Source organism: Aspergillus affinis (genome assembly GCF_023601865.1).
Source record: "Aspergillus affinis strain CMG 70 chromosome Unknown NODE_35_length_286873_cov_86_307686, whole genome shotgun sequence".
NCBI classification, from domain to species: Eukaryota; Fungi; Ascomycota; class Eurotiomycetes; order Eurotiales; family Aspergillaceae; genus Aspergillus; species Aspergillus affinis.
In genome coordinates this window covers 1-23,349 of record NW_026515816.1, presented here as the reverse complement: position 1 = coordinate 23,349, position 23,349 = coordinate 1, and the positions used below count along the sequence as shown (strand labels likewise).

Sequence of the window (23,349 nt, the reverse complement as noted above, 5' to 3'; positions counted from 1 at the left end):
GTAGGGGAAATTAAAGAATGATCGTACCCAAGCGATGGAGGAAGATGAGAAGGGAAAGGAAGGGAAGGGGAAGAATCCAGAAAGTGGACTGAGGTGTGAGACTCCAGCGTGCAGGTAGTTAACTAATAATAATGATCGGCTTACAGGAATCTGACTACGGAGTACAAACGAAAGAAATGAAAAAAAGAGGCGCCGCCTTCCCGGGGCCTCGTAAATTAATTCCTCTAGATGGAGTAAGACGTGTACAGGGTACTCCGTCTGTACGGTACTTTCTACACAGAGTGCTCCCTCCGCCGTTTATATACAGCGTACACGGTACCTACCGTGTATAGCGTCCCCTCTAGGAAGGAGCGAGTGTTCTCTCGTCAGGGATGGATGGAGCCCGCCGTCCAAAGGAGCAATGGTTGCTCTTTCAGTCTTTCCATCCGCCTGCAGAATGCAGAGTCAAGGTCCACTGGATCGGTCTGGGCCCCCTGTTTCACCCGCTTGCACAACGGTGCCGACTGCGCCACGCGGGCTAAAATGTCATACGGGTCGTTCCGCTCCAGTCAGGCCCGCCGCTCATTCGTCTCCCCTGAAGGTGAAACACTTGCCAGCGCATTCGCTTTTCTTCCATTCTTTGTGGCCGACCATTCCTGGGCTGGATCCCTTCGTGTCAAACCTGTCATCTCTTGCAGACCATGGTTCCATAATGGTTCCCCATGGGAAAACACGCTGCTAGTCGACTAAGCATCCCCGATCACTACTAAAGTAGTCTACCAGACACAGGGGTTGGTCTTGACCTTGGTCTTCCTGTGCGCTGAGTGTCTGCGCAATTGTCCCCCTGCGCATGGCTGATACGCAGCAAAGTTCATCCCTGATTCTGATTTGCAGCTTTTAAAGTTGGCCTCCTGGCCTCGTACTCTGCACAGCAGACTCCACTCGCCAGCGTATCCAACATATCGTGGCCAAATTTGAAAACTGAAAACTCATTGTGGGCCAATGGAATCGCCGGTGTGCACCGCCAAAATACTGGGGCGCGACACGCCGCGAATGTCTTGACTGGCGTCCGCTCCATCTGACAAGTCGAGATCAACATGCATGGCACCGTCTCGATTTTCAAGTCGTCAAGTACAACATTTTCTCTTGCCAGGGGGGACAAACAGAATGTGTACGGAGTACGCCGTAGTTTTCGAGATGCCCACTCGCAATGACCATCCGACGATACCATCGCGATAAACTCTCCGTTATCTCGATCTTTTCTCCTCTAACTAGCCGATATTCCGGATTACTATTTATAAACTTTGTACGTGTCTGTATTTACCGGTGGAGTCAATTAATACCACTTAATATCGCACAACGCGCGGATTTCTGGGGTTCATGAGTACATACTCCGAGCTGTTAATTCCCACACTACCTCGTTCTCCCCTATGAACGTGATCGGTCGGCGGGATGTACGGAGTATAAAATCTAGGCACTCTCAATTCTCCGATTCTCCTTTCCCTTCCTTTATACCCTGGTATTCTAGACCTGGCAATCCCGCCACTCTGCTTGAAGGCTGATACAAAGGGAGGAAAGAGAAACTAGGGCGTAAAAAAAAATGCTCTGTGCATATCTAATACCTATGCTTGCTTCTTTTTCTTCTCCGCTGAAATGTGAGAGGTAAATATCGTCGCACCGAAGTCTTCGTTCAGGGGGTAGAATGACCCTACAGTTCACAAGCATCCCGAACGCGGTAGATTCTCGTCTTTCGTATGGCTACCCAGCAGACATCATTAAACCAGGTAGAATAGATCTAAGCAATGCTCATAATCGAAATCTACATCGAAATACTCAACAGTCAAGACAACAATTCACTCTCATACAGTCCCAAGCTGAAGTGTCTTCCATCGGTCTGTGATGACGCACGGAGGGCAAAGTGAACCGCCACCCAGTCTAAATAAAAACGACTTGTTACACAGTTGGATGGATTTCCGATCAATGTTGCACGCATTGAGGCGATATATATATTATGACGTAACCCTCCGAAATCTGTGCGGTCATCCAAGAGGAACTACTCCGTATGTGTAACATATTCGAGTAGAGTTTTCTACGAGTGGCAATACTTGTGTACTTTCTAAGCGAGCTCATGGAGGGAGGATCATCTGTGGTAGTCAAATCAATTGATCCAACTGAATTCAACGATCAAGATGGTTGTTGATGATGAATAAGAGGTCATCCTAGACGTTGCATACATGGAGGAGCACTTGGCCTTGTAACCTCAGCCATTGAAAACCTTCACGTACATTTTAATCGCCGTCGGAGAGCAGTTAAGAAATCGATTCCGGTAGTATTAAGCAAGGCCTTTCGCCCTTTAGACATATGAACTAGATAACTACCAAACCAATTGCATACGATAAAAGTTGGCAATGATGAATATATTGGCCATTTATTTCGACCGCCGCAGCTACTTCTCCCTTAGAACTCCCAAAGAGATTTTCTCTCTCTTCACCCTTGTACCTTATAAGACTTTTACATGTGGGCTTAGGATTAACTCAGAGAGGATAAGGTCTTATTATGCTCTGCCATCATTTTTGCCATTCAAAACAGAACTCTATCTATGTAATTACATATTATCGTACTTTGAACTAGACCAAAAGCCTCAGCTGGGCAATGGTCAGTTCTAGTAGTGCCTGATACGTCAACGCGAACTACTGTAAGTTAAAACAATGAGTCATTCAATGGATCTCTCCATTCGAAGAGTTATACTTGCTACTATGTGCTAACCAGGGTAATCGAAATTAATCGGTAGTTTTGAAGTGTTGAATCAATGTGAAAGGAAGGAGCCTTCCAAGGTAATACACACATGGATTGATGGTAAGACAAAGGGTGAAATGTTTGCAAGCTTGCACCTCAGGCATCTAGTGTTAGAAAGTCCAAACAATATCTTTGGAACATGAGAATATTTGTATGCCTCATATCATATTTTGTACTGCATGGGTCCGCTCGAGGTGTCTATTTATTGAACCCGAGTATTGCCATCGAAAACTTTCGATTGGAATAGACAAAGTGGCGAATCTTCGTTCATATGATCGATGGTTCTATAGCCGTTCTGAACTGGCCTGGGGCTTGCTGAATACCTTGATTCCTACAAATGGGTGCTTTGGATTCCAAATTCATATCTGCTAGGGCAAGTCACTTCTAGCGCATACTATAAGAAAATACCTCAGCTAGACAGAAAGCATGGCCTCGGTCTGCCGAATCGGCAATTGAAAGCATCCGTTTCGTTAAACTTCTGACTATGGATTAGCCTTTGTCATAAAATGGTATGGGTAGGGCTTTAAACTTCAATCTGACCAGATCGAGTAGGACGAGGCAGTAAAGTGCAGACAGCTCCACATCGATTGGAGATGTCTCCAACAGTTGGAAATTTTTTGTTCCATATAAAAGCGCATATAGAAATTCGTAAGCGGCATATAGCATCAGTGCTTATTGCTCCGATTCAGGGGATGCTCAAGGTAGTTAGCGTTGGCCCCTGCATACCTCCCCGGGAAGTTGCCACTTGGTAACCATGGTTAGGCCATCATATCTTCCGAAGACTCTCGTCCGAGTGCGTGTAGTCCAGATCCTGACCATAGAAAAGGGTAAAAGGCAAGAAGGAAAAGGTGTGATCGGATCGAAATCTGGCATTGGTTCTGAATGACCAGATTCTCTCCGGATGCCCGATACTCAATTGGCTTAGGCCCTGAGAACCTTGAGAACTTTGCACATGCGGATGAGGGATCCGAGTTAGTGTGCCTGGATATAGACAATGTAAGAATTGATGGGCCTTATTGAAGTTGAAGGTCGATCACCCGATATCTTCAGTGCGTATGACGCTGGGTCCATCCGTCAGATGGAGACCTATGGATGACATTGATGGTGGGGATTGCGACAGAGCCTAGAGCATGTACACTAGTTGGAGGTAGATTTGCCATTAAAACTCAACGGATCCAAGGACTTGATCTAGGTTCAGAGAACGAAGGTAAAGCATACTTTCCCTTGATCCGTTGCCTCTGAGATGCTTGCGATCTGCGACAAGCTATCGTACATACCGGTCAGATGGAATTCTTCCAATGTACCCAAGGCGGATACTTGTCTATTGAGTGTCTATTGAAACCAGAATGTGAATAGATGTATGATTAGAGTTGTTTCGCGGGGTTAACAGGTGAAGTGGACTTTGGGGGCTGTTCTCTCGATGGACCTCAAGCCAAATGCCCAACTTTGTGCTGCTATATTTGATTTGGCATTGATTGGCGCGATAATCAAAACCATTTGTTATACGTGCGCTGCGTAGTAAGAGCCAGGTCTGCACTCTGTCGTGACTCGTGAGTTACATAGGAAGCTCATTTTTTACTTCGGCGCTCTCGGATGTCACCAGGAAGATCAGTGATCAGACCCCGTTTCTTAGTATGTGGGTTAGTGATTTTCATCGACTATTGAGCTTGTCGGGTCCACATTCTCTGATCGTTTACTATTTGAGAACCTTTTTAGCCAATCCAGACTTTATCTGGGACTAACTTTGACCTGGGATTTGGCAGATTTTCGCCTTATTAGTCCCAACTTACCGAGTCACAAGTCTGACCGGGAAATCCCCTTCACCATGTCATTGTTATTGCGTTAGGTAAGTCTGCGCATCAGTGCGTGGTCTCAAAATAGGGAAAGATAGTTTGCAAGAAGATCAACTCTACTACCCAGAGTCAGGGTAGATCATCACTCTCTCATGAATGCCAGAACAATCTCCGTGATGTTAACATCTACTATCGTGAAGTCGACTCGGCGCAAGGGAAATCTAAAGCATAACCTTAATGGGCGAAAACCTTGACCAGCCTCAGTCAGAACCGAGAAGTTGGAACTTGACTCGGTCCCCACTTGTCAACGTGCAAATCCATTGTTGCCTCTTCAGTGCAGGATGGGTACCTTGGTTTATATCAACGTTGACAAACTCAAACCCTGGCCAAGGCGATGGCTGTTGACGATCCACCCTCACAAGACGACTGGGGGAAAACCGTCGCACCTGCCAGTTATTCCGGTCGGATATGCTGAAAAATAGCACTGTAGCACATGTCAAAGTCCCATATTTTCCCTCGACTTGGTCTCGGCTTTCCATTGGAAATAGAACGGGCGGACATCACTGGTGGGAGTTGGAGTCTCGGTGCGATGTCGAAGGATCCGACTAGAGAACTCTAAGCAACGCAACCTCGGGATTGAGTAGGCTGATGCCCGGTATAATATCGATGCTACACGAGTCAAGGGGGGTCTGGGTCTACTCAGAAAAGGTTTGATTGTGCGAATTAATGATAATAAGTCCTGGACTGGAGGGTTGTAGGGCGCAATAGCGTGATTTGGATTTGATTGAATTTGCTGCCCCTCTTTCCCCCGGATGGTTGAACAATTGCATGGCGTCGAAACTATGAGATGTTCAATATGGCTTCACGAATTAAGGGGCGGACTTGCGGGGAGGATGGGACTTTGACTGTTGAGCCCTGGATTTTGGTGCCCGCCCTCCCACGTTGTCCCCGACTCAATTCCTAGCGTTTTGCCTCGGAGATTGGCATTGCCGGCATATAACATGTTACTATGGATTCAAAAATAATGAGAAGGACGAACCAAAGTCACCGGTGTCGATCCTTCGAGTCCTTGAGGGGGGGGGGGGGGGGAGAGTGAGAGGCGAAAAAAGAGGCAAAGACGGGGAATTCTCAAGGGGTCACGGACCGGCTCCTCCTTCCTCCCACACCTTGCTCGCCTTTGGTCCTCCACCAAATTGCTCCTACCACGACCAGTCTAGTTATGGATTCCCATCCTGGTCTCTGCTTTGGTTCACATCCCTACTAGTCCTTCATAGTCTTCATTCGATTTGGACTAGCACCAGGGGTGTCCCCGTATTGAGCATTATTCTTTCATCGAGATGCCGGGAAGTCATCGTCTCAGTCGCTCTCATCGATGTCCACCCATGGCTCGTTGATACGACCTTTTTCAGGAGTCGCCTGCAAATCCCAGCCAGACCGTAACCAATCCCTGGCGACTCCCAAACGCCGAGTCTCCTTAGCTTTACCTTGCCCTGGGCTGAACCAGGGTTCCGGATGTCGCTTCAGCAAGTCTGATGGGAAATCATCCAGTGACACCCGCAGAGGGCCTTGAGGACCTCAGATCGTCTCGCCGTGCCGGTGGAGCAAAACGTGAACGCTGGGTCGCTGGATCTGCCTATTGCCGTGCGTGAAACCCCGGTAGTTTTCGGGTCCGCTGCTGCTTTCGCAATCGCGCAGTTGTCCCATCCCTGGTGGAGGCGGCGAACGACCATCATTGGAGGGTTTGCTCTTCCGTCTGGCTGCCTTTGCCTCGAGTGGGTTTCTGGATCTGAAAATGTGCGCCCATGAGGGGTCTTTCATCAAAGTCAAATTGATCACAAATAATGGCACCGTGTCCCTGGTTCCAAAAGCCCACACTACTGGTGTTTCTTAAGCTGACTCGGGCCTAGAGAAAGTGGACACGGCCGACAATGGTATATCTTCTCGCCAGGTGCCCCTCGTCTAGACTCATTGCCTGTCTACAAAATTAAGCCGGCGGTCTGGTGGCCTAAGTTGCCCACTCTACTTGACATTCCTCACAGCAGATCGTTAATTCGGAGAATGGCCCATGCGAACAACGACTACTTGGCTGGGGTTGTCGGTTTCACTTGAATCATTTCGCACTTTTATTGACACCAGCGCTCCTCGTTATAAAACCCCAGCGGAATCTCCAATCGACCTTTTTAGACAGCTTTCGAAAATATAATTCATCACCATGCGGCTTCCACCCCCCGAAGTTTTGATGGCATGGCCGACGCCGAACTATACTGATCCTCCGACTCGCGGCAACTCTGCGTTCATAGTCAATGTTGCCGGTACCTCTGTGGCATTCGTCGTAACCTGCCTTCGCCTTTATACTCGTCTAAGAATCACGTGCAGCCCTGGGTTCGATGACGTCCTGATCGTGATTGCTCAGGTATATTGGGAGAAACCACATTGCGGCCTGACGTTTGCTGACCTGGTTCTTAGATCTTTGCAATTGGCATGTGCGCGGTCATTTCGATGGCAACTGAGCAGTGGGGATGGGATAGACATATGTGGGATGTTCCGTTGGAATGGATTCCCACGAATTCCAAACTCAACCTCTCTTTTCAACTTCTCTTTTCCCTGGCCTCGTCAATCACAAAGCTCTCCGTTCTATGGTTTTGCAAACGCCTACTTGGAGCTGGTAGCAAGGGCTTGTATCGGTCATACAACATTGTCTTGATCGTCGCCATGGTTTTTGTTACGATCTGTTGCACTCTCTTCACTGTGCTATCCATCTTTCAATGCAAGTAAGTATTTCCCCAATGCATGGCCTTGCGATTTATACAGCTTGCTAACAAACTTCATTAAACCAGGCCTATACATGCTTACTGGGATTTTATGCCGAAATACCCTCACCACTGTATGAACGATGGTTATATGGTGTTTTCCGCCAGCGTCGTCAACATCTTTACCGATTTCCTTGCCACGGTTCTTCCTATGCCATTGATCTGGAACCTGAAGCTCCCCGCCCGGCAACGCATTGCAGTGATCTCGATCTTCGGTCTGGGTATTGTGGTCAACGTCGCGGGCTCGGTCCGGACGGTGTATGTGTGGAAGAGTATGGTTGCCTCTTACGACACAACTTGGCTGGGTTGGCCAGTCTTGCTGGCCGCGACCATAGAGATAAGCATTGGCTTGGTATGCTCCATCTTTCATTTTAACCGTCTTCCGCTCTCGGTACTAATTGTCTTCTAGATCTGCGCGTCGGCACCAGCACTGAGGCCACTCCTTGCATTCTTCTTGCCTCGCTTGCTCCAATCCAGTCGCAACTACGCATCTTACGATCAGCAGAACCCCTCTCAGAAGTTGTGGGGATCGACTGGTCCATCCAAGAACTCGAAGCATGAGTCGCGCCATTACGGCAATGCGCTGGACCGTATGGAGGTTGTGCGGACGGTTGAAATGGAGACGTGGACCGAGTCGAGGGCTCCAAGTGAAGGCGTGAAAAGCAACGCCGGGGTCATTTCCAACCATACTCGAGTTGCAACTCCGACTCACAAGTTCGATTTGAAGGACAGCGGCACCGTGATCACCTCGCCAGGTAGCGTTGGATCTACGGTCTCTCTCACGCGGGAATCCCCCCCCGATTCACCATTCGACGACAAAACTTATATCTGAATACTGTATTCTCTAGCATGTTATTTCTTTACCCATTGTACACTCATGACGGTTTGGTGACTTACGAAATTCTGGCGTTACAATGAGCATACTACCTACATTTTGACTTTTAATTACTGTATATAATTGATACATTGATTACTATACTCATCATCAAATGATCGTACCCTAGCATCTCTTCATGTTGAGTGTTGACTGATGGAGCACGGGGAGTGTCCGGCCCAAAGGAACGAAACATTGCCGATCTCCAGTCGACTCCACCCAGTCTCCACTACAGGAACCAAATTCCACCGATCGGCGTCAAATCCTGCAAATATGGCATGATGCGCGCTTAGGAGCGTGAGTTGCCAAAATCCAGCCATCGAGCGGTGTCGTTCAAGGAGGTTGAAGCTTGACTCGCGGGTATATTGGAGGATATGAGTTTAAGTTTGAACTCGAAGTTGACACACGTTAACGGTGCCGGTGTTAGAGCCTGGGCTGCAAAGTTTGCGCTAGACACCCTTCTTTCCCACTGATGTTGCAAAGACATGTCCTTGACTGACTCGTACTTCCGGGTTCTATAAAAGAACCGAGTACCTCGTTGGTCGTATCTTTGCGGAAGTGGGTACATGAAGCTACACCATCAGCTGCAGCAGATCAGCTGAGCTCTGTTTCAGCCTTCCAGCTTCATGGACATAAGGATCATCGATATAACTTGAAGCTCTAATTAGGGGAAGAGCAAGTTAAGGATTCTTCGTTTCAGCGTGGTTTCAATGATTCAATCCAGGATGGTTTCTCATCATCTCATCATCTCTCAGGGAATTTCAATTCGAAAGTCTAGAATCATTTCTGGCCTCGATCCGGTGAAATGAAGGACTGCGGAATTCCACCGTACATGCACACATCGTCTAGTTATCTGCGATCAGATAGAGTTCGAAAGATCGCCCAAATTCCCAGCACCAGAAACGAGCCGAGAATCAGGTAAGCCCACTGCAGGACAAGGACCGTTTGTTCTCGACTTCTACGCGCAGTGGCATTGGGTTCAGTAAAGGGGACTTCATCGTCGTCCTCGTCCTCGCGCGCCTTAGACCCCTCACATCCGGGCAAGGGATATGGCAATCGTTGATATATCCCGGATGTCATTGCACTTTTGGTTTCTCAGCCGCGAAAACGTAAATTGGACGTATGAAGTTGGCTGCTTGATAGTCGATCTGGACAGGACGGAATTTACACTCGAGCAGATCTTTATACGGGGGCAATGGTGATGCAAGGTGGTACAGGCACCTGCACAGGTGGTTGCATTCCTTGATTTCCCGGGGGAAATCACCCGATCGATTGCACAAGCAGAAAACTCTATCGGTGTATATATTTCGAAATGACGTAGCGACTTATCGAATAGTTCCGTTTTACTAAGACCCTACCTAAGAACTAGTTAACTATTTGAGCGGACTGAAAAGAGTGCTGTCTGCCTCAGGCCTACTGACTATACCGATCTTGAGCAGTATTTTGGTTATTCTTTGGGCTATTATAGAATGATCCTAGTTAGCTTTATATAGATTGATATTCTCCCAGAGAGTATCGGGAATATTGACTGGCTATCATATATGTACATATATGTACTATAATTCCTGTGCTACTTACTCTCTTCTCTTATCCGTACGAATATTGATAAAATCTGGGGCGTTTTCTATTTATGTTTATATCATGTAGATCTGCATGTCTAGGCCGCGAATGTGATGCCGTATTTATTCAAGGGGGCTTAGAATTCTCCAATGCTTGAGAGCAACAATACGATGCCATCTCAGGCAACATTGATTGATATATCGGGTATCGAATAGTTCATTTGCCAAGGTTTTTGTGGTTTGAAATAGACAGGTAGATAGGTAGTCGAAGGACCCGGAGAACAGGCAGTTAAAAACTCCACTTAGATATCCCCCAAAAAATAAAATGCTCCCGTATTGTAGCGCAAAATATGAACGAGAAAAGAAACACCCTCATAACTCCGATTTTATGTATCAGCTGGACCTGAACTGGCCTGTCTGGTCTCCGATTTGTCAAGTAGGTGCGAACTCGATGTGCAAGCGGGTGTCTGACGTAGGTGAGTCGTATGGCATATATGTAGTATTATGGAATAGTCGGAGGGAGGAGAGTCGACATAGGCTTCGGCTCGCCGGTATCAAATCAATCAAGTTTCCTCCTCGCCTGTGCTTCCGTCCCGACTGCGCAGCAGTTAGTTAGCAAGGTGACCCTGATCAGAGCTGATAGTGGAAAAGGCAAAGGCACGTACGGTATGTATTTGACACCGGAGTCTTCAAGGCTGGCGATAATTTCGTCCGGGAGCTACACAGGTAATTGACACACGTTAGCTTCCTCTTCCTTCCACGTCAAAGTCACAGGAAACAGGGACCGTCAAACTCACCGAGCCCGTCACCTTGACCGCATACGTTCCCGGCACGTACGCGTCCAGTCGCTGCCACCTGGCGACCCAGCTCGTGGTCGGATCACGTAGGGTGACGAGGCCCTCGAAGACCTGGGAGGTGCATTCTTGAATGGCGTCGTTGTTGCCGCGTAGGCCGAGCACGTTGTCGCAGTTAGGACATCCTTCACGCATGAATTTCTATAGAAAACGAGCCAAGGAATAGCTGGTTAGCGGTGATGCAGTGGAAAAAAGCTTTCGTCTTGTCTCCTTGATGTGTGGGGAGAGGGGAGAGAGAAAGAAAGGGAGGGGACATACGTTGTGAAGCTGAACGAGGGAACAAACCATGCAGGCGCGAAGAGTGCGCTGCTGGCTTGGGGCGACGTAATAGGACATGTACAGGTCTGTTTCTGGAGCTATCGGCAGCGAAGAGGGTGGAAGATCCGAATGAGAGACAAAAGGGGAGCAAGAGGGAGAGGCAGAGCTTCTGTATAGCCGGGGCAGAAGACGACGCTGAAAGAAAGACGCTTCTCGAACCCTTTGCGGCGACGCCAAGACCGGAGAAAAAGGGCGCTCGGGGAACAATCAATTCCTCGATCCAAAAACGCGATAAGCCTCGCCTTCGCCCGCTCTCGCCCTCACTTGGTCCTGCGCACATTTCCTGGCTCATTCTTGCGGTGCTCCTTGTGCCCTTGTGCTCCTGTATCCTTGTGCCCTCGTGCCGACTTTCCTTAAAATTCCGTCCCTCTCCCTCCCCCCTCTTTCCTTCTTCCCTTCTTCCCCTCATTGATCGTTCGCCTACTTTTCTCCGCCCATGGCTTCCTCCGATCTCGAAGCTGCCACCGCGCTGAAGGTGCAGGGAAACAAGGCCTTTGCCGAGCACGAATGGCCCACAGCAGTGGACTTCTACACTCAGGCGATCGAGAAATATGATCGCGAACCCTCGTTCTTCAGTAACCGGGCCCAGGTACGTCAGGATGTCTTGGTGATCCCCTCACCAAATACAAATCTGCTTGGGAAGAACTGTGTCGTGCTGACAGCTTGGTTTCTACAGTGTCATATCAAACTCGAGGCCTACGGCTTTGCGGTGGCGGATGCTACCAAGGCCTTGGAATTGGACCCCTCCTACACCAAGGTTAGTCGACTACCGTTCGTCTGGCTGGATTTCGGTCTACGCAATATGACAGGATGCCCCAAAAATCACGCAAAAACCACACAAAAATTTTAAAGAAAAAAAAATGAATCAATCAATCGATGGACTTTCCCGGCTAACGGTCATTAGGCCTACTGGCGACGAGCCCTTGCGAACACGGCCATCCTAAACTACCGCGATGCTCTAAAAGACTTCAAGGCCGTTGTGAAGAGGGAGCCGAACAACCGCGATGCGAAGATTAAGTTGACGGATTGCGAGAAGCTCGTGCGTCGGGTGCAGTTCGAGAAGGCCATTGAAGTCGGTGACCCGCCGTCGGCTTTTGAGAACCTGGATATCGATTCGATGGCGGTAGACGCCAGCTACGACGGTGTGCGATTGGAAAACAACGAGATGACGCAGGAGTTTATCGACGACATGATTGAACGGTTCAAGAACGGCAAGAAGATCCACCGCAAGTACGCTTTCCAGATCGTCAAGGCCGTCAAGGATCTCGTGTACGCCGAGCCCACGATGGTCGAGGTTGGCGTGGACCAAGGCAAGCGGTTGACGGTTTGCGGTGATACGCACGGTCAGTTCTTCGACTTGCTGGAGATCTTCCGATTGAACGGCTACCCGACCGACACGCATGCTTATCTCTTCAACGGTGATTTCGTGGATCGTGGGTCGTGGTCCACGGAGATTGCCTTGCTCCTGTACGCCTACAAGTGGCTGCGGCCCAATGGCATCTTCCTGAACCGCGGAAACCACGAAACGGACGACATGAACAAGGTCTACGGCTTCGAGGGCGAGTGCAAGGCCAAGTACAACGAGACGGTGTTCAAGGTGTTCTCCGAGTCATTCTCCGCCCTACCGCTGGCCACCTTGATCGGCAACAAATATCTGGTTTTACATGGCGGTCTCTTCTCCGACGACAAGATCACCCTGGACGACATCCGGAAGTTGAACCGCCACAATCAGCGACAGCCTGGTCAGCAGGGTCTCATGATGGAGATGCTGTGGACCGACCCGCAGACGGAGCCTGGTCGCGGACCCAGCAAGCGTGGTGTCGGTCTTCAGTTCGGACCCGACATCACGAAGCGATTTTGCGAAAACAACGGCCTGGAAGCGATTATCCGTTCCCACGAGGTTCGTATGGACGGTTACGAGGTCGAGCACGATGGCCGCTGCATCACCGTGTTCTCCGCTCCCAAGTACTGCGACACCACGGAGAACAAGGGTGCCTTCATCAAGATCGGACCGGAGCTCAAGCTGGAATATCAGGTGTTTGAGGCGGTGCCTCACCCGGATATCAAGCCGATGGTAAGATTTTCTCGCCCCTGGCCCTGTCATGTTAATCCCCTCAACACCAGCTAATTTACTTTTTTCTTTCTCAGGCGTACGTGCAAAACTCGATCATGTCCTCCATGATGTGAGATGAAAACCGGCTGGATTGTAAGGCGTTTTACGGGAAGATTATATACCTCGATCGGTCATAGAGGTTGAAACGAATCACGGAGACCTGGGTGCCAGTCCCCCCGGCAGAATTTCTGATATTAAAGGGACATGCCTGAAATGATTTGGATATCGACGAAGCTGTACCTTACGGAATGATGATTTGACTCTTGCATAGCGGAGACAATGGATTATTTGTTGGACGAATTTGGCTGCTTCTTTTTATTTCTCCTTTGGCCATCTGACTTTTGGATCGTCTTCTTTTTTATTCTAAATTTGCGCATTGATCTCTTGGCTTAACCAGCAAAATAGACGAATAGAGAATGAAAGGAACCTGCTGAGTTTGTTGTCACTTCCGACCGCTTCAACCCCGCGATCTTCCCGACGGACGTCATTCCTCTCTACCGATCTTCTTTCCTTCTCCCCTCTTCAACCCCTTTCGTCTCTCGATCCATTGGCAGCGGAATAGTAAGGGAAGACATTCCACCTTCTCGATCTAATCACAAAAATGGAGTTCGATCCCAAGACCCGTGAGTTGTCGCCATTCATCCAGTGTTGAAACCCCCACCAACTCAGCTCAAACTCACCCCGCCTTTTTTTTTCCCTCTCCGTCAGCGCAATACCTCACCTCCGACAAGTCGAGTTTCGCCTCGGTCTCGGCCCACGAGCGGTGGCCTGTCATTGTGGTAAGTGACATTCTTCAGAGGCTTCTGGGCCTGAGCTGACCGAGGGGTCATTGGTGAATAATAGACTGGTGCCATTGATGATCTTCATCGCACCGTTGGTGATGTCACCGACGATGAGAAGCGCAAGGAGGGAAAGGCGATCATCGAGAAGTTGGCCGCCTTGAAATATGAGATTCAGCATAACAGACAGTTGACGTGCGTCCCCCCATCCTATACTTGGTATACTTGAGAGAAGATGATCTTGACTTATGGTGTGTCCTTATAGCCCTCTGGTCGACGACGGCGAATCCGACATTGCCGACTACAACAAGGAGTTGGAACAGCGAGGGAACCCGTCATGGCTTCATGTTCCGTGGCTGTACTCCGAATGCTACCTCTGTGCGTTTTCTCAACCCTCTGCCGACAAATGTGAATACACCGGGATAGGACAGTGTACTGATGGGAACGAACAGACCGACGGATCAGCACCTTTTTCGCATTGTCCAAGCACTGGAAGGGCTACGATGTCTTTTCTCGCCAGAAGATGTCGACCTTCAAGTCTTCGCGACCGGCCGTTCTAGAACTCGCTGCCCGGTACAAGGAGCTGGCTTTGGAGGCGGAGAAGGGCGAGGGCGTGGATGGCAAGACGCCCGAGCAGATCGAGCAAGCGGACCGAGTGCTTTTCTCTGAGATGTGCGAGATTTGTTTGTGGGGAAACGCTACGGACCTGTCGCTGTTGACCTCGCTCACCTACGAGGACATTCAAAAGCTGCAGGGTTCCCAGGCCCGAAAAGCTGCCGAGAAGAATATCATTGTCAACGACCTCAGCAAGGCCTTTGACGTGTTGCAGAAGGCTCGCAAGGAACGCAAATCAGAGGAGCGTCGCGTCGACATCGTCCTGGACAACTCTGGATTTGAGCTCTTCGTCGACCTCATCCTGGCCGGATACCTTCTCTCCGCTGGTTTGGCAACGACCGTGGTGCTGCACCCCAAGCTGATCCCCTGGTTCGTGTCGGACGTGACGCCGCCCGACTTCAAGGATCTTATTGACGCCCTCTCCGACGCGCAAGGGTTTTACACGGCGGCCGACGACTCCGGTAAAACGTACGATCCCTTGTCCGAGAAGGAACTGTCCGAGGTGAACTTCCTCTTCGAACAATGGAGCCAGCTTCACCAGGACGGCAAGCTGATTATCCGCCCGCACATCTTCTGGACGACGCCAGGTGGCTACTGGCGTCTGCCTCATGTGGCCTCCGACTTGCATGAGGATCTCAAGGAGAGCGAGCTTGTCCTGTTCAAGGGTGACCTCAACTACCGCAAGCTGACCAACGATGTACGTTTTCCACCCTTTCTCACTTCCGCCTACTCTGCCTACTCTAGCCCGCTACTCTTTCTCTCTCCGACCCAACACTCCACCGGATTATCTAGACAAAGCTAACATCGAGATAAAACAAAAAGGCCGCATGGAACCCCACCACCCCCTTCACGACGGCCATCGGCCCTCTAGGCCCGAAGTCCGGCGTCCGCGTCCTCGCCTTCCGTACCTGCAAAGCCGACACTGTCGTCGGTCTGCCCGAAGGTGAAGACGAGCGTCTCCGTCAACTCCCCGGCGGTGGCGGCTCCGAGGCTCGGAAGTGGGCTTGGAGTGGCAAGTGGGCCGTGGTTTCGTTCAGCGATGGCAAGGCATAAAGCATGAGCTGGGATAGAATCTAGATTTTTTTCAGACGTGATGTTGGTTGATTGGGTTTCGGGGTAGAGCAGACAGAGACTTAAATAGGGAGATAAAGATACATATGGATCAGAAGTTGAGCGAGGATTTATTGAATATACAGATGTCCAGGTAGGTAAACTATGTATGACATGAAGGCACCCAATACATAATCCAGGAACACAAATTCAAATTCAGATTCAAGTCATCCAAAAGATATAAAGAAATGGAAGGAAAAGCAAACAGACAAACAAAAGAGAATGTTTGATTGATTCAGGGTATATGATATCCAGACATTAAGACTATGTTTATTGGCAGTAGTCGACAAAAGAAACGTCAAAGCAAAAAGAAGAGGAAAACAAAGTAAAAAAAAGGTAAGTAAAGGATGTCCGCAAAATGAACCACCTCGGTAGAGAGAAGAAACAAGAAGTGCTGTATCAGTCAAAGAGAATGAGCGCCTTTTCGCAGTTCCGGTTCCTACGCCATGCCAAACACAAATACTAAAGAGAGAAAAAGAGAACAGGGCCAAAGACAGAAAGCAATGCAAATGAAGATGTACATCATCTCAATAACCCAGCGAATGAATGTGTAGAAAAGAGTTATCAGCGACGGGAACGGAGCAAAACAAGGAATAGTTCTGAGTTCAAGGATTGGTGCTGTAGGCCTGAATGTTCTCTTTGCCGTCATCTTTGATCTTTCGGTGTTCGTCTCGGCGTTTAAGTCGTGCCTGAGCGGCAATCAGGCGGTCCACAGGTAGCGAGCCCCGTTGAAGAGCGCTAAGACTCTGTCGTTTGCGTGTTCGATCGGTAAGGTGATGGGTTTCCGGGAGGCCGGAGAGGGCATCGAGGCTATATTTCGTAGGGGAGCGACGGTTGCGTAGGCGCTCTGTGCGGACTTGTTGGCTTTCATCCATCCCGGCGAGGTGGTGGGCGAGAGAAGTCATGGTTGTATGGGAAGGCAGGTACGAACGGTAACTGTCCGGGTTATACTTCTGTTTTGTTGTACGCGGTCGGGTGGTGGGTTCAAGAGGTTGGACATCGGGTGGTGAGGATGGTGGAACAGGGTCCTCGCCGTCCTGAAGGTGGATTATGCCCGTCTTGTGAGGCGAGTGTCCAATGTTTCTTGACTCGTCGTGGTGAGTATCGTCGTCTTCGTGAAGACCCAAAGCTTTGCTGGCCATTTTCACATCCAATTCGCCCAGTGCCGTTCGGGTACCAAGGGAGTGTCGATCCTTGGCTCGAGGGCTGGGACTTGGTGGTTCGTCAACGTCGGTGGTCTCGTCATTTTGGTGGTGGTACTTCTGAGGGCTGGTATGCGCGAAATCGTACACCTGGACCCCGGGGTAGCTTTTACGAGGGCTATCTGAAGGTCGAGTCCGGGCCCGGAGCTCTGGAAGCCGTTCAAGAGTGGTGACTTTTAAATTAAGCAGGTCGATTTGCTCCTGCATTTGACGGCGCTCCTCGTTGAAAGAAGCCTTGAGATCGTCTTCCAGCTCGCGGTGCTGTTGAGAAGCAGTCCGGAAGCGCTCCCGATACTCTTGGATCCTTGTCTCCAGTTTAGACTCTCTTTGCTTGAGTTTGGCTTCCTTCTCCTTGCGTCGGCCCTCGTATTTGACCATTTCTTGCTTCACGCGCGCCAGGGTTTGTTTAAGTAAAACATTTTCCTTTTCAAGCTCCGACGCCTTCTGTTCGGAGCTCTGCGCAAGATCCTTCAAATTCGTGAATTCAAATTGTTGCTTCTTCATCTCGTCGATTCGCTCATTGGCCTGTCCCAGTTCCTGCTGGGTTTTGCGAAGCTCTTGCGATGATTTGTCCGCCGGTGCATCACTGACGTCGGGCGACCCTGGGATATCATCGCCAACCACACCGTGTCGTTCGAGGAGTTTGCGCAATAAACCGACGCGATGTTTGTATTGTAGCGCCAAGGCCGTCTGCTTGGTGAGCTCCTGCACCAATTTTTCTTTGTCGGCATTGGACTTTTCGGTCACCATGGTAGAAGCCAGCTGGGTTACGTGACGTTCCATATCCGCAACCTTGACCTCCTCCTCTTTCAGTTTTTCGGCTAGCCGCACAGCCTCCTCATCCTTCTTTCTGGCGTACGATTTAGCCGCAGAGCGATACTGGATCAACTTCCGGATTTCGCGGGTTGTTTTTGTCCGGTAGCTATCGAATTCAGCCTTCCAATATTTGCCAGACTGAGAGCGAGGTTCGTTCAGGTTGACCGTGTCTTCGCTGCCATCTTCTTCGGATGATGGCACAGCTTTCGATTCCGCAGATGGAAGATCAACCTTTTGCGAGGAATCCATCTCTGAGCCAGCAGGGGACTTTTCGCGGGAGTCCATCAAGGCCTGCGTGAGTTTACTCCGCGGTTTAGATTTATCCGACGAGCCTGACCATTGACTACTGATGTTGCCGGACGAAATAGTCGGGGTTCTGGAAGATCTGGTGGGAGGCTCGTCTCGCTTCCGTTCGTTATCGACAACACTCTCACCGAACGAGACAGTTTTTCGCCGGTTTGACGCCGTGCCGGGGGTGACAAGGATACTCTTCGTAGGGGAAGCCATGGCGTTCACAGCCGTATCGACATCCATCATCGTAGACTTGGAAGCATCTCTTGCGCTTCCGGTCGCAAGGGGCTTTCGCAAATCGGCGGCACCGAGACGGGGATTGACCGATAGATTCTTCGGATTCTGTTCCCGCCGGACGTTTTCTTCGTCCTCAGCCCCCGGGGTGCCAAAGAGGGCGCTCTTGAAGGCGCGAATAGCAAAGACGGGCGCAGGAGTCTCCGGTGGCTCCAATACCTTTGAGCCGTCTGTGGAAAACAAACACGGAAAAAACAAGTACAAGTCAGCGCGCGACGGGCGAAACCGCGTTGTCTAGGGAGCATCGCACGGCCATTATTGGGCCAGTGAGGGGAGGGAGGGGCGCGGTCAAGACATACCTGCGAACTGCTCGTTCTGCCCCTTGATCCACTCCAGCATCGCGTCTGCAGAATAGGGTGATTCAGATTATCAAACTCGACACAAGATGCATTTCACGGGGCGACCCCATTGGCGAGTGAAAGAGGGAAAGAGGCGAGAGAGATGGGGGGGAGGGGGCCAAGGACTGGGAGGAGGATTGACGTGGAACGCTATGCTTTGTTTACGCTTTCTCCAGCGCCGGCGCTAAAGGCCGAGGCGGTCAAGGCGATGGAGCACGTGACTTGGGCAGCTACCTTCTTTTTTCTTTCCAGCAGCCGCGCTAATTCCTCACTAAATCATCCGGGCCCCACTCTACCGAGTACGGAGTACAGCCCCTGGCCACCGATCTCCGAAATTCCTGAGTTTTTAACATATTGAAAATCTGTTATTTATACAGTAAGAAACATATCAACATCATAAAAATCATGATCGACTCTAAGTGTTCAGTAATTTGGATATGGGCTTGTGGCTTGCTCTTGGCAATTCGGGAATTTCGGAGATCGGTGGCCAGGGGCTGTATGTGTGTGAAACTGTGAAGCTACACGGAGTAGGGAATTGGTATTCATTGCTCAACTATGACCAACTAGTAGTTAATAAAGCCATGTAGGTATTCTTAGAGGTCTATATTCACCTTCAGGTTTTCTGTGAATGCTAGTAGTGATTGTGTTTACCTTTCTGATATGAAATGTCTTCAAACACCCAGTGTCATACAGACATCTTGCTTAACGCTCCTATCTCATAATTTCAGACTCGAATCATTTAAATCACAAAAGAACACCATCTGGAATCGCCAAATACCCCGAAAAGCTGATCAAGAAGCCCTTGCCGAATCTTCTGGTTGGTCCCGGCCATATCATATCAACAACCCATCACAAGTACAGTACTTTCTGGGCCCTTTGGAGAAATGGACTACATTTGGGGCAGAAGTTAGGGCATGTGGCGATACTACCCGCTGGGGGGATCATGTCCTGTCGTTCAGGCACAATTGCCAGACCTGGTGTTCAGGGTCGATTTGTGGCCAACGTGGGCCAGCCACTCTCCGTCGTTTGCAAAACGGCAGGAATCGACCTGGTATTTGGGAATTACAAGACCACTGCCCGCAAAGGGGCCGGACAGCGTGTGTCTAACAAGCAACGGGGAGGCAAAAGTTGTGGGGAAGCTTAAAACACCATGGATCGACGCCCATGATCTGAAGGGGCGTACCGATGCACAGAAGGGCTGCGGAAATCGGTTTGTGCTGTCTCTAGTATTGAGTTGTGAGAGATGGTCGGACTAATATAAGCTATTAGCCCAGATCGCCGACTATATGAAGCGAGCGATACTTAAGTTTGGTTATCTTTCGAATTATAGCCAGACGATCTTTCTCAAGCAGGAGTTGAAGAATGATGGATTGGCGCTAGAATGTTTTTGGTTTTTGATGAACCAGGCGAATGCGGCCCACGTGGCAAACAACCCATTGCCAGACTGTAACCAGAGGGGGTTGTTTTCTATCCAAAAGTGATAACATATTCTGTTGAAGGACGCTTCGGGCGTTCAATGGGCTAGTACGCCTCACTATGTAATTTGCCCTCGACATATAAGTAGTACTGACTAGAATATGCAGCCCACCCTTTCAGTCAATCCGGATTAATAATATTTTCCTTTATTCTTCTATTTTATTATCATAGACTCCACCTGCACAGGGCTAGTGCCAAGTGCCAAGTGCACCCCCCACCGCCTTTCGCTCGGGTTTCTCATCTCCAGACATTTTAGTTAACTAGTTTAACTCTCCCTTCCTTGAATGCCCTCTCCCAATCTCGCCCCTCCCCATTGCTACCCGATTGCCTTTTACGACATGTCCCCTTCGGAGATTTAGAGGGCTGCAGCTTCGGCTGTATCTTTGTCACTGCTTTCTCGTGGCAAAGGATTCGTCTCGTTCTTGGGTAAACTAACTTTCCACACCGCCCAACGAACGCCCCGCGATGCCTCACAAGCAGAAGAAGAATTCCAATCATGTCCCCCCAAACGCTTCTCCCCGAGCGGAAAAGAAGCAGTTTAATCCCGAATCGCCCATAGCCCCTCCTACGAACTACCATGAAATCCACGAGAACGAGGTCGAGGCCCTTCGCTCAATCTACGGCGATGACTTCGAAGATGTGCAGCATCGGCGATCCGCGTGGGGACAAGTAGGTGCCAAAAACTGAACCCGCCCGCGGACGTCATGTCAGACGGGTGAACACTAACGAGTTGAACTTCTAGCAATCCTCCGAAGTTACATTCAAACTCCATTTGCGGGCTTCCTCCAATCCTGATGTCCACCTCGAATTGCTCGTCGAGCTCCCCGCGACCTACCCCAAAACCTACCCGAACCTCTCCTTGGAAAACATAGACGACCTACGACAGGGAGCTCGATCACGAATCGAAGATATTATACGCCACAAGCCGAGGACACTCATGGGCTCGGAGATGATCTATGAGTTAGCCGTGTCGATCCAAGATGTCCTCGAGGACGTGGCGGAAGCTCGAGCTCAAGATAAGGATCTTCCTAGCCTAGAAGAGGAGCGTATGGAGCAAGAAGCCGCGGCCAACCAACGAGCGGAGCTAGAACGACAAGAAGAACTGCGGAAACAGGAGGCCGCCTCGGCAGAGGAGGAACGAGCTTTACAACAGCTCCTAGATGATAAGGTCCGAGAACGGACCAAGGCACGAGACTCGAAACGGAAGAGCCGAACGCCAGGAATGGACCCGGGAAGTGGTCTAGATGCTGCGGAGAATATTCCGGGTGCGATCTGCTTCGATCCCCCTCTGGTCATGACGGATACGGATGAAGGGCCTCTTGCTTTTCGCGCTGTATATGGGAAGACTATGCTACAATCCTCTCCGGGAAAAGAGACGTTCACCGTCAGGCCGGTCACTTGCGAGACCCGTCCCTGTGCTCCTCTCTTAGTCTTAAAAGAGGTGTCCCTGGATGAGAAAGGGCTGGACCCGTTGGCGTTCCGAGAGAAGATGCGTACTAGTGAGGATAAGCTGGAAAGCTTGAAAAGGCTACGGCACTCCAATCTAGTTGAGTTTGTCGGGTTTAAAATATATAGACCTTTGAATCCCCTCGATTCCCATGATCACTTCTGGAAGGTGTATCTCCTCGTCGAGCACGCAAACAAGGGCTCGCTCTCTGAATTTCTGGATATCGTCGGAACGGTTCCCGTGGAAATGCTTCGTAGCTGGACTATTCAACTTCTTGAAGCCCTGGAGTTCTACCACCGCAGCGGATTTGTCCACGGAGATATTCACTGTGGGTGTATCATGCTGTTTAGGAACCCCACCGGGGGCACGATCGTGAAGCTACAGGCGGCCATCGAGGAAACTCTGCCGGATTCTGCAGAAAGCACGCGGTCACTGACAACCTCCAAATCACCATTTTGGCTTCCCCCGGAATTGACGCCCGATGATGCCCCACCCACCACTAAAACAGATGTTTGGGACTTGGGTATAGTCTTTCTGCAGATGGGCTTCGGACTGGATGTGTTGCAGCGCTATACATCGGCCAATGCGATGATGGCTACTCTCGGCCTCACCGCTCCCCTGCAGGATTTATTGCATGAATTCTTCCGACCTGATCCAAAGAAGCGGCCAACCGCTTTTCAGCTTCAGCCATCGGAGTTTTTCCGCCTCGACACTCCCTTGGTTGCTCGTTCAAGCGCCTCAAACTCGATTTCCTTGCCGAGGCGGCCCCGCCTAGACTCTTTGAATGGCCTACCTGTGTTCTCGCGATATAATCAAGACTTCGATGAGGCAGGCCGCTTGGGCAAAGGGGGATTTGGGCAGGTAGTAAAGGCGAGAAACAAGCTTGATGGTCGCTTCTATGCCGTTAAGAAGATTTCTCAAAGGTCTGCCGCCGCGTTGAAGGATACGCTGTCGGAAATCATGTTGCTGTCCCGACTTAATCACCCGTATGTGGTGCGCTACTACACGGCGTGGCTCGAAGAGGATCATGGTCATATCGACGAAGACGCTGTATCATCTTCAGACGGAGACTTTTCTGGCCGGGACTCCAATGCGTATGAGTATAGCACGGGTGGGCTTGATTTCATCAGCTCTAGTGGCTATCCGAAGATCGAATTTGGAGGCGACAGCGATGAAGAACGAGATGGCACCACGCCATCTCAAAACTTTAAGCGCTCAACACCGGAGACTTATTGTTCGGAAAGTGGCACTGGGGCAGAGCTCAGTCGTGTGATGTCCGGCTCGCAAGGTAGACCAGTCTTGTCTACCCTCTACATACAGATGGAATATTGCGAGAAACACGTACGTCCCCTGTTTGGAATCTCACATATGCTCGAACTGACGAATATTATAGACACTCCGCGATCTGATTAGAAATGGTTTGTACGACGACGTGGACAGATCATGGCGGCTGTTCCGACAGATTCTCGATGGGTTGAGCCACATCCACGGTCATGGCATCATACATCGTGACCTGAAGCCCGATAACATCTTCATCGATGTCGCAAATAACCCGCGTATCGGAGACTTTGGGCTAGCCACGAGTGGGCAATTCACGACAGCCGTGCGGTCTTCGACTACCGCAGACTTCGAAGGAAACTTCACTCGAAGTCTTGGTACCACATACTACGTTGCGCCGGAGATGAAATCTGGCTTTACGGGAAATTATAATGAGAAAGTGGATGTAAGTTAAGCTTTTTTTTTTTTTTTTTTTTTTTTTTTTTTTTTTTTAAAAAAAAGGAAAACAAAAAAAGCAACGGCGGACAAATTTAATTTTAATATTTTGGTTTAATATTTTTAGAAATGTTCCACCCACTGCCGACGGGTATGGTGCGAGACCAAACAC

The 23,349-nt window shown here is 49.9% G+C and overlaps 5 protein-coding genes across 5 annotated transcripts; 3 read left to right on the top strand and 2 right to left on the bottom strand.

Moving 5' to 3' along the window:
• Positions 1 to 6,780: 6,780 nt before the first annotated feature.
• KD926_006540 (uncharacterized protein) lies at positions 6,781 to 8,210 on the top strand (the record flags this gene model as incomplete). Its single annotated transcript, XM_053099533.1, has 4 exons — positions 6,781 to 6,981; positions 7,035 to 7,339; positions 7,406 to 7,730; positions 7,788 to 8,210. 4 exons carry the CDS (start codon positions 6,781 to 6,783, stop codon positions 8,208 to 8,210), a joined length of 1,254 nt encoding a protein of 417 aa, XP_052956623.1.
• A 2,164-nt stretch (positions 8,211 to 10,374) lies between these two features.
• spt4 (transcription elongation factor SPT4) lies at positions 10,375 to 11,001 on the bottom strand (the record flags this gene model as incomplete). Its single annotated transcript, XM_053099532.1, has 4 exons — positions 10,375 to 10,408; positions 10,477 to 10,529; positions 10,609 to 10,806; positions 10,924 to 11,001. 4 exons carry the CDS (start codon positions 10,999 to 11,001, stop codon positions 10,375 to 10,377), a joined length of 363 nt encoding a protein of 120 aa, XP_052956622.1.
• A 418-nt stretch (positions 11,002 to 11,419) lies between these two features.
• On the top strand, positions 11,420 to 15,543 carry KD926_006538 (serine/threonine protein phosphatase PPT1; the record flags this gene model as incomplete). Its single annotated transcript, XM_053099530.1, has 9 exons — positions 11,420 to 11,572; positions 11,660 to 11,740; positions 11,888 to 13,057; positions 13,132 to 13,166; positions 13,743 to 13,875; positions 13,940 to 14,070; positions 14,141 to 14,253; positions 14,328 to 15,187; positions 15,313 to 15,543. The coding sequence occupies 9 exons, from the start codon at positions 11,420 to 11,422 to the stop codon at positions 15,541 to 15,543; spliced, it is 2,907 nt and encodes a 968-aa protein (XP_052956621.1).
• A 662-nt stretch (positions 15,544 to 16,205) lies between these two features.
• On the bottom strand, positions 16,206 to 18,542 carry KD926_006537 (uncharacterized protein; the record flags this gene model as incomplete). Its single annotated transcript, XM_053099529.1, has 2 exons — positions 16,206 to 18,373; positions 18,503 to 18,542. 2 exons carry the CDS (start codon positions 18,540 to 18,542, stop codon positions 16,206 to 16,208), a joined length of 2,208 nt encoding a protein of 735 aa, XP_052956620.1.
• A 1,940-nt stretch (positions 18,543 to 20,482) lies between these two features.
• On the top strand, positions 20,483 to 23,349 carry KD926_006536 (Serine/threonine-protein kinase; the record flags this gene model as incomplete). The annotated part of the gene is made up of 3 exons (XM_053099528.1): positions 20,483 to 20,686; positions 20,760 to 22,805; positions 22,858 to 23,187. Coding segments are annotated over 3 exons (2,580 nt in total), but the record flags the coding sequence as incomplete, so codon positions are not given.